This window comes from Musa acuminata, chromosome BXJ1-1 (assembly GCF_036884655.1).
Source record: "Musa acuminata AAA Group cultivar baxijiao chromosome BXJ1-1, Cavendish_Baxijiao_AAA, whole genome shotgun sequence".
Classification (NCBI taxonomy): Eukaryota; Viridiplantae; Streptophyta; class Magnoliopsida; order Zingiberales; family Musaceae; genus Musa; species Musa acuminata.
This window is the reverse complement of record NC_088327.1, coordinates 33,805,337-33,815,199: the sequence shown is the minus strand read 5'-3', so window position 1 is coordinate 33,815,199 and position 9,863 is coordinate 33,805,337. Positions and strand designations below refer to the sequence as shown.

Genomic DNA, 9,863 nt, shown 5'->3' with positions numbered 1-9,863 from the left:
TCTTGAGTAGGAGTAAGAGTCCTATTATGAGTTATGGTTTAGAAACCCTATAAATAATCATGTATTCATCCTCTTTTGATAAGCAATAGATGAATCTTTTCTACAGCCTTTGAGTAGTAATTTGGAAGAAAGAACCCCTATAGGAGGCTGATCCCCCTAAAGAGATCAACCTCAAGCTTAGAATCTATAAGGGTTCTAACAATATACCCCTTCTATCATAAAATTATAAGAAATTTGTCAACCTACTTTTGATGGTATCTTTTTTTTTCATCTTATATGTACTTGTCACGTTTTAAATTTTTATATAAAAAAAAGGACTTCGTTATATCTTATGAAAATTTTCTTTCTTTCTCTTATTGAATAAGCTATTTCATTCTTAAGGTATCATCCGCAAGTAATGAAAGAATAGGCCAGATTTTACATATTAAATGACAAAAGACCTTAAACATTTTTTGGGGATATTTTTACCGGATGAAATTCTATACATTAATTGCTTAAAATTATTTTGAATATAAAAAAAATTATATCCACAACATTGGAAAATCCTCCCTCCTAATCCCTATAAATAGGAGAGGGACATGCTAATGCATTTAAGCTAAAGCTTCTTCAATAAAGCTTCTTTACTTTTTCAATAAATATCAGAGCTTTCTACCATTGCTTTTCCATTGTCAGCCCATCGGTGCGACAAATCTTTCCTCTTCGGCGAACGGCAATTGTCTTCTCCATTGCCACTCTACGCCAACGTCCATTCCCTTCATCTGCGGCATCTCTAGTGTTGTGCTCATCAGCATTGCCCCACCTTTCTTCCTCGCTGTAGCTACCCCCTACCTCTTTTGCTGCAGCCTCCTTCTCTACTGCACCTCTACTGCAGCTTCCTCCTCTGTTGCACCTTCCTCCTATGTTGCAGCTTCCATGGCCTAATGTGAAGCTGATGGGTGAGGTTGAAAGACTCAAAGAGGAGAACGCCGCTCCTCTTTGATGTTTTATGTGCACCTTACATTAAACGAAATCTCATTTCCGTTTCTCAATTTTGCAAACAAAATAATACATCCATTGAATTCTTTCCTAACTCTTTTCTTGTTAAGGATTTGAGCACGGGGGCATCATTGGTCCAAGGCCAGAGTAAGGACAATGTTTATGAATGGCCGTCACTTCCACAAATAAAACAGCCCACAGCTTACTCCTTCGTTGCAACTTCAATCGATGTGTGGAATTGTCGTCTCGGTCATCCCTCTCTCCCTATCCAAAATAAATTACTTTCTCGTTATTCTCTTCCTACTCTTACAAATAATAGGGTTGTCACTTATTGTGATGCTTGTCTTCATAATAAAAGTCATAGACTTCCTTTCAGTGTTTCCTCTATATCATGTTCTAAACCATTTGAAATTATTTATACTGATGTTTGGGGCCCTGCTCCTGTTACTTCTTTTGACAAGTTTAGCTTTTATGTTATTTTTGTCGACTATTTTACTAAATACACATGGCTATATCCTTTTCGTCATAAATCAGAAGTTTCAAAAGTCTTCACCAATTTTAAAAAGCTGGTTGAAAACTTCTTTCAGTCTACAATTAAAACAGTCTACTCTGATGGTGGAGGTGAATTTCAAGCCCTCTTTTCCTCGTATAGTTGGAGAAATCTTATCTTATATCAATATGTATCTAATAATTTCTTTTGAGTTTAGTGATAACACTATAGGTATAGAATTTTCTATTATGAAAGGATGAACACATTGTAAGATAAGATGATGCAAGTCAGAAGAAAGGTGAATTAAACATGAGCAAATATATAGAATATTGAAAGCAAGTATAGGTTGGTAAATTATTATCAATTTTAATTTAAATATTTTGAGTTCAGACTCAATAAGCTAATAAGATCAGACTCAAATAAAAAAAAAAATACTCATGAATAAGACTAAAGAAAATATCATGATATAGAGTCATATGACTTTGGTAAGAATCAATAAATCAAATAATTTTGTTGATACATTCGAACTAAATTTATTACCATAACCCCTAAAATTCATGGGTTCATAAAAAAAATTGAACTATTTAAACCCTGATCATAAGCAAATAGACAATGCCTCCTATGCATCATCGTATTAAAATTTAATTATATGATATATTAGTCTTGAAGAAAACGATTGTCTCATACATATACTAGCTAAAGCTTGATTTCGAGCACATTTGGAGTGGGGGAAGCAAGAACAACAAAAAAAGTCAAATATCATGGGAATCTCCAAAATTCTTGTTCCTTCTCCATAGTGCAAGAGAATCAATTCCTTTTGAGAAGATATTGCTACATGTCTTTGAGTCCCATAATGTACTTGATTTGTTTAAGCGGATCAAATAAAAAATATCCAACTCTGTTATCCTCCTTCTCATCATTGTGTCTGAAACGAATTCCACCGACTCCATTCATAAAGAGAGCTAAATGGATTCCTCCAAAAACCGCATATATTGGCCTTTTTCTTAATTCTCGATCATCCATTTGATTTGGTCAAATCAACTCGTTTAATATATAAACATGCCTGATTGGAAGGTTCATCAAAGTTACTATATCCAATTTTAATTATCTTAGTCTCAAAATCTTACTATAAATATGTTGACTAGCTTAATTGATAGATAATATTTTTAACCTATATTAATAAGATTTTAATATTAAATTTCACCTTCCTCACTTAATTTAAATTATATATTTGCTTTTTTTTTTCCTTAGAAACATGCATACAAGAGAATTAATGTATCATTTTGTATTATCTAATATCATTATATAAGATTATTAAGAATTTAACAATGAATAATATTTTTAGGGGCATCAAGCTATATGATTTAAAAAATATTTTATATTATCTAATATCTTTATATATTATAATATTTTTCTTTAAATAAATCTTGCTAGGGTGAATTATAGAAAAATTCGTTGATTCAGTGCAATCCGTAGGACAATCTATCTATAAATCGATCCTAATTATAGATATCTTTATAATTAATTATATTTAGTATTTCAGTCCTTAAACTCTCAATAGTTATATTGGAATACCTATACTTACAAAATTAAAATATTTAATCTCATTTTTTCTCACGTGTCAATTTTATTGATAGAAATATCACATGTGATCCGTGGTAAATCAAAGTGAGATAGAGATAAATCTTATGATATTTTCGTCAACAAAATCGACAACATGAGAACAAATAAAATTAAATATGTTACTTTTATAAATATAAGAATTTTAATATAATTTTAAAATATAAAAATTAAAATATTAAACATAACTAATTATAGAGGATAATATGTAATTAGCCCCCCTAAATGTTAAACCTAACCATTGATTACCATAATGATTTAAGAGCTCCATATTATTGTTTAATTATTAACTAACTCTCAGTAAATAGTATTTTTTTTTATTTGCAACCTCTGCATCTCCTTATATTCAGATTCAAATCTATTATCGTTCTTGCAAAAGAATTCAACACTAATTCAAGATATGCTTTAATAAATTAAAATCATGACATGCAGTAAAAGAAAGAGAAATGCTAAAAATATATGATGATGCACGATAAGATATGAAGATCGAAAGACTTGATAATATTTAAATTTAGCATCTTAAATTTTTTGAGTTATATCGGAACTCAAAAAACTCATGTATATTAATTAGTTCTTATCCATTTAACTCAAACTAGACTTAATTCAAAATATAAATGAAATAAAAACCAATGAACAAAATAGAAAGAATTAATAGCATCTTGAGACAATTCGACGAACTGAAACAGAAGGGAAGATATAATATTTCATAGCTCAATTTTATCTTATCGAGGAGTCTCGAGGAAGAATTAGTCAGTCTCAAGTGAGAATCGCATGACGCTTGTTTGATGACATCAAAGATGATATATATATACTCTTCCATGCTTTTTCTCCACGAGACACACACACTTATGCTTTATTAATTCTCCGCATCAACTTCTCTTGTCCCCCATTTATATGCTTCTTCTTCCCAAAGCCTCATATAAAGAAATACAAGTTGGATCTTTACCTACCTATTTGTCTATCTCATGCGATCAACTTCAATAATAATAATAATAATAATGATGATGATGATGATGATGATGTCATAAATTCTTAATTTTTATCATCATCATCATCAACAAGAAACATAAAATTACTTATCGATTTCATCTTTTCTAAATATAATATATATTTTTTTATTTCTCAATTTATCATCTTTAATTATTGACAAAATAAATCATCTGTTTAAAAAGCATTGTCATGACATAATAATAATATAATTTGCATCATGAATTCAATGAGATAAAGAGTGGGGGAATCGAGTTCTAAAGGTGGAGCCAATAAGAATGACGGGGCATCGCAAAGTGAGGAAGGGCACGCCTAACTCCAGTGGCATCCACGGCCGTCCAAGCGAAGAGATCAGTATGTGATTGTTATGATTTGCGGTGTCGATTGGAATTCTTCGTCTCGTGGGAGCAGCGAATCGTATTCCCAACCACACACCATCAGAACCTTCTCAGGTGTTGTGTGTGTGTGTGTGTCGGTCAAAAAGTGGACTCACTGACAGCTGACAGAAAACAACACAATAATAAAATAATAATTAATTGTAGCAAAAAGCTTAAACGATGAAAAATGGAAATAGAAACTGTGCCCAAACAAAACATATAATAAATAAAAAGCCTATTCAAAAAATATTATAAACCTATACAAAACATAATATGATAAGAAATATTTAATACAAACTAATTTATGATAAGTTAAATAGTATTTCTCAAAAGGGATATAATGTTTTTGACACATCGATCGGATAGATATATTATGAGTCGATGAGAATCTGCTTTTGAAATATCCTATCAAAACACTGATACTGATAGCAGAAACAAAAATGGGACGTAAAACTAAATTCCAACAGTACCGACCGTCCTCCGCAGCTATAAAGAGAAGGCGGTGGTGAAAACGGAGGGGCGGACAACCGTTTAAACTTACCCACGCAAAGAGAGAGAGAGAGAGAGAGAGAGAGAGAGAGAGAGAGGGAGGGAGGGAGGAAGGGCGACGCCGGCGGACGTCGCGGAGCGATGGGAAGCTACAAGTACTGCATTTGCTTCACGCGCAAGTTCGTGTGGAGAGCGGCGGCGCCACCGCCCGACGTGAGGCAAACGTTCGTAGAATACTCCGAGGGGGCCGCCCAGATGGGCCCCGACCAACTACGGCGGTTCCTCGCCGAGGCGCAGGGCCAAGCGGACGCCACACACGCTGATGCCGAGCGGATCATCGAGGTGCTCCTCCACCGCCGCCGCCGCTGCCACAACTTCCCCGCCATCCTCTCCCGCCCCGGAATATCCCTCGACGACTTCTTCCACTTCCTCTTCTCCGACGACCTCAACCCGCCAATCCGATCCCAGGTCGGTGCTGCTCTCCCCCAACACCCCAAGAGGACATTGTGGTCTCTGTTAATTCGTACTTGTTAGTGATTTGGCTTTCTCTCTGTTTGGTTGAAGATGAAACCTTGGATCATGCAAAATCGTTTCAATCTTCGCCGATTAGGAACGGCACTCGGTGGTGAAAGAGTCACTCGACACCGAGTGCTTAAAGATTCTCTTCTAATTAAATGCTATGTCCTGTGCAAGATTTGTCTTATGAGTTTGTCTCCATGACCATTATGTTTCTTCGGCTCTTGCAAAGATCGCATCTGTGGAGGGCCAAAACAGACAACTTTATTCACACTAGAAGAGGGAATTTTATTGTGGATTGAGCCCTTGATACCCCCCCCCCCATGTTTGCCAAGGAACAACTTCTCTCTAGTGGCTCTAAATTTCACCCTCTGTCAGCTATTATGCTTGCCGAAATCTCAAAATAATCATCAAAAACCCAATTTTTTTTAGGGCTGCTTCTCTCTTTATTATTTATAAGCTTTCCATTAAATTCTGTTGTTCCAATTTATTTTATTTTATTTTATTTTCTGTATGGCAAGTCATAAATAACTTGTGTTTGATTGTCACTATGGAAATTGATGAACATATTGCTTCTCATGTAGATAGATGTTTTTTGACATGGATTATGGGACATATAACACTTTGTTGTCTCCTCCTCTATTGGTCTGCTATAGTTTATATCTTGCAGTACGATTAGGATATCCAGAGTTATTTTGCTTGCATACAGTGCTTGACACCGCATCTTTCTTCCAGGTTCATCAAGACATGAGTCTTCCACTCTCCCATTACTACATATACACAGGCCATAACTCATACTTGACTGGAAACCAACTCAGCAGTGATAGCAGCGATATTCCCATTATAAAGGCATTGCAGAGAGGTGTAAGAGTTATTGAATTAGACATGTGGCCAAACTCTACCAAAGATGATGTTCTAATCTATCATGGAAGGTAAGACTTGATGCCTGCAACTACTGCTTAAATAGCACTAACATCATGTGTTTGTTCTATCCTATGTCTGCAGTGTTAAGAATATTGCGCCAATGTAAATGCAACCAGGCCCATCCATGTTTGTCCGACATGGAAGAAAAAGCGACGTGAATGGAACACTGAAAAACCTTTCTTTTTGAAATTTTTAGAGAAACACTATGAATTTTTTTATAAACTTTACAAATCTTTCATGCTTAAAGAGTGTGTTAATTGTACTTCGGTTGCTTTTCTGTGCACAGGACATTAACTTCTCCGGTGGAGATGATCAAATGTTTGAGGTCCATTAAGGAGTTCGCCTTCTGTGCATCTTCATATCCTGTTGTCATCACTCTAGAGGACCACCTTACTCCAGATCTCCAAGCAAAAGTTGCTGAGGTGAGCAATGCTCGATGCTTAGATAAGGTTGTTCGGATCTTCATGTTTTAACTGTCAATTTAATTCATCTCTAGATGGTTACTCAAACATTTGGAGACATGTTATATTACCCCAAGTCAGATTCTCTCGAGGAATTCCCCTCTCCAGAATCTCTAAAGAACAGGATCATTATTTCCACAAAACCACCAAAAAAATATTTTGAATCAAAGACGGTTGAGGACAAGCAGGATGATCTTCAACAGGGTTCAAATGACGAAGCATGGGAAACCAACACTGCAGATCTACAAGCTCTACATGTCTCTCATGACAAGGTGCAACATTACTTTGATTAAACTTTTCTTGTGCCTTGGAGGTTTTTATCCATCAGCATGTATTTGCCTCTGCCTCTAAAACATGATTAACATGTATCAAAAGAACATCACCAGAATGATCATGATCAGAATGAAGCAAAATCTAATGATGATGATGATGATAAGCATGTATTTTAGCAGAATTCAGGTCCTGAGTATCGGCGCATAATTACTGTTCATGCTGGAAAACCTAAAGGTCGAACAAGAGATGCACTGAAGGCTGATACTGACAAAGTAAGGCGACTCAGTTTGAGCGAGCAACAGATTGAAAGGGCAGCAGAATTGTATGCACTTGATCTTGTAAGGTAAGTCCATATTTCTTTCCGAGAAACATCTACATTTGTGGATTTCATTTTAGTGATTCAAAACTGGTGAAGTAATATTCTCTTCTGGACATAAAGAAAAACAAAGAAAGCTGCTTCATAAGACAACTAAAAGTGATCTTTTGATCTTTTCTACCTTATATCATCTTCTGTTTTTCGAAAAATTAGGTGACTTATTTCATGCAAGACCATCTTCTACTGGAGATACAGAATCAACTGTTACCTAGCTTGTGTTTTTTTTATTTGTGCATCTCATATCAATTGTGTTCACATTGTTCTGCTTGGATCTATACTAGATTCACTCAGAAGAATATTGTAAGAGTATACCCCAAGGGTACACGCTTTAACTCTTCTAACTATTGCCCCTTGCCTGGATGGCTGCACGGTGCACAGATGGTTGCACTCAATATGCAGGTTCGTTTCTATGCTTAATGTGCAAGCTGAACATTTACTTCCAAAGATATATGGTGCTAGCTGACATTATTTGTCTTTGGGTCGATGTCATCACTCATCAATACTACCTTTGAAGACTTGTCATATAATATCATATGATATGTGGTGCTAGCTTTATTGTCTGAATCTTCACATAATTTTCCACTTTTTATGTTATTGTATCCATCTTGACACAAATTATGTACTACAAAAGTAGATTAATGGAACAGCATTAAGTCTCTGCAATGATCACTTTCTCCACAGCCATATTTTCTTCAGTTGCTCTACACTGGATGCATTTTCAAGATTAGAATCCAGATAACAAATTTCAGTATCAACAGGTTTTGGATCCTAGGTTCCATGTTTATGGTTTATATCTAAGAGATTGTAGGAGATAAGCAATGTGGCTTGTGATTAGAGTTTATGAGGATCACAGAAGGTTAGGCACAACTCGTTCACCTAGAATTTTCACCATTCCAATATGTCCACATATATTTACATCGAGCTCTCATGAGACATGTATTGAAAATTTTCCCATATAGCAGGCATTTTTTTCCAAGGATCATCTGCCTCTCCATTTTTAGGGTAAATTTTAGTGAATCCTTTTGTGATTTCTGTCCCCATGTTCGATCAGACAATTTCAAGGCACACAGCAATAAGTTTGAGTAAAGACTAATTGATGCATAAGTTTGAGTATGTAGACATAAATATATTGTGGTTCCATGCACATGATAAAAGAAATAACAACATGTAAATTTGAAACTTATATTTGGTTTTCCTATCCTCCTTACCAGTCCCTCTGGCAGGGGTATGGAAGGTCACTTTGGTTAATGCAAGGATTATTTAGGGCCAATGGAGGTTGTGGTTATGTAAGAAAACCTGATTTCCTGATGAACATTGGTCCACAAGCTGCAGTTTCCAATCCTGAAGCAAGCTTACCTGTGAAGATAACCTTGAAGGTAAGTGATGCAGAATTCTCTTAATCGCTATGCTCATTTTCCCAGCATTAATGAAGTTATGACAGGTTAAGATATACATGGGAGATGGCTGGCACAAGGATTTTAGTCGAACACATTTTGATGTCTATTCTCCTCCAGATTTCTATGCAAAGGTAAGACATGTCTGATACTCCATTTGCATCAAAATACTTATCGAAATATTGAGCCCATGTGGAGTTGTGCTGCCTGCCAGATGACGGTTGCATAATCGATCAGTGAGCAAATTTTGAATTCCATCACCATATCATAAAAGCAGATGCTTATCCAACAACTTCTTTGCTGATTTCCAGGTAGAGATTGCTGGAGTTCCTGCAGATATCAAAACGAAGAGAACAAGGACAAGACAAGATGACTGGATGCCAGTTTGGGGAGAGGAATTCAGCTTCCCCCTAACCGTTCCAGAGTTGGCTTTGCTCAGGATTGAAGCCTGCGAGTACAACATGTCTGATATGGATGACTTTGGTGGACAAACATGCCTTCCGGTCTGGGAGTTAAAACCAGGAATCCGAGCTGTGCCACTTCATGATCGCAAGGGGAACAAGTACAACTCTGTGAGGCTGCTAATGCGATTTCAGTTTGTATGAACCTCATTTACTGGAAGTTTTGGTTTGCAGATTGAGTTTTATGTACACTCGCAACCTCTTATTTGTCTAAAACTATATCTCGTTATGGTTGTAGTATCAATCTCGTTGTATGTAGACAACAAAGAAAATTTATTTTGGGAATGGATGCAATTAACAAAGGTGTTTCCCCCTTTTTACCTTTTGTTTTTCTTCTTCAGTGGATTTCTGTAAACTTCCTCGAAATAGTTGACATCTTCTGTGAATGTGTGAAATAAAAATGCCCGGATATTTGAGAATTTGAATATGGGGGATGAATTGTGAACCACAATGAATCAGTGTTGAATGAATGAGGTATAAATAGGGAGTATTGTATTGTTTTTACTCAATGCATTCTTCT

The 9,863-nt window shown here is 35.8% G+C and overlaps 1 protein-coding gene across 2 annotated transcripts; it reads left to right on the top strand.

Moving 5' to 3' along the window:
- Positions 1-4,984: 4,984 nt before the first annotated feature.
- On the top strand, positions 4,985-9,661 carry LOC103972891 (phosphoinositide phospholipase C 6). 2 transcript variants are annotated; one of them, XM_009387275.3, is made up of 9 exons: positions 4,985-5,406; positions 6,190-6,386; positions 6,665-6,800; positions 6,875-7,111; positions 7,292-7,455; positions 7,770-7,887; positions 8,712-8,864; positions 8,930-9,016; positions 9,194-9,661. In XM_009387275.3, the coding sequence occupies exons 1-9, from the start codon at positions 5,080-5,082 to the stop codon at positions 9,485-9,487; spliced, it is 1,713 nt and encodes a 570-aa protein (XP_009385550.2). In that variant the 5' UTR covers positions 4,985-5,079; the 3' UTR covers positions 9,488-9,661. The 2 variants fall into 2 exon arrangements, with proteins under 2 accessions (XP_009385550.2, XP_009385549.2); XM_009387274.3 differs by having other exon boundaries at positions 8,700-8,864.
- Positions 9,662-9,863: the final 202 nt, after the last annotated feature.

What these genes read in the sequence shown, in the direction of transcription:
- LOC103972891 (XM_009387274.3), top strand. Translation starts at nt 5,080, where the DNA reads ATGGGAAGCTACAAGTACTGCATTTGCTTCACGCGCAAGTTCGTGTGG. An exon ending in ACCCGCCAATCCGATCCCAG is followed by an intron (nt 5,407 to 6,189) that starts GTCGGTGCTGCT and finishes TCTTTCTTCCAG; the next exon opens with GTTCATCAAGACATGAGTCT. An exon ending in TATGCACTTGATCTTGTAAG is followed by an intron (nt 7,456 to 7,769) that starts GTAAGTCCATAT and finishes GATCTATACTAG; the next exon opens with ATTCACTCAGAAGAATATTG.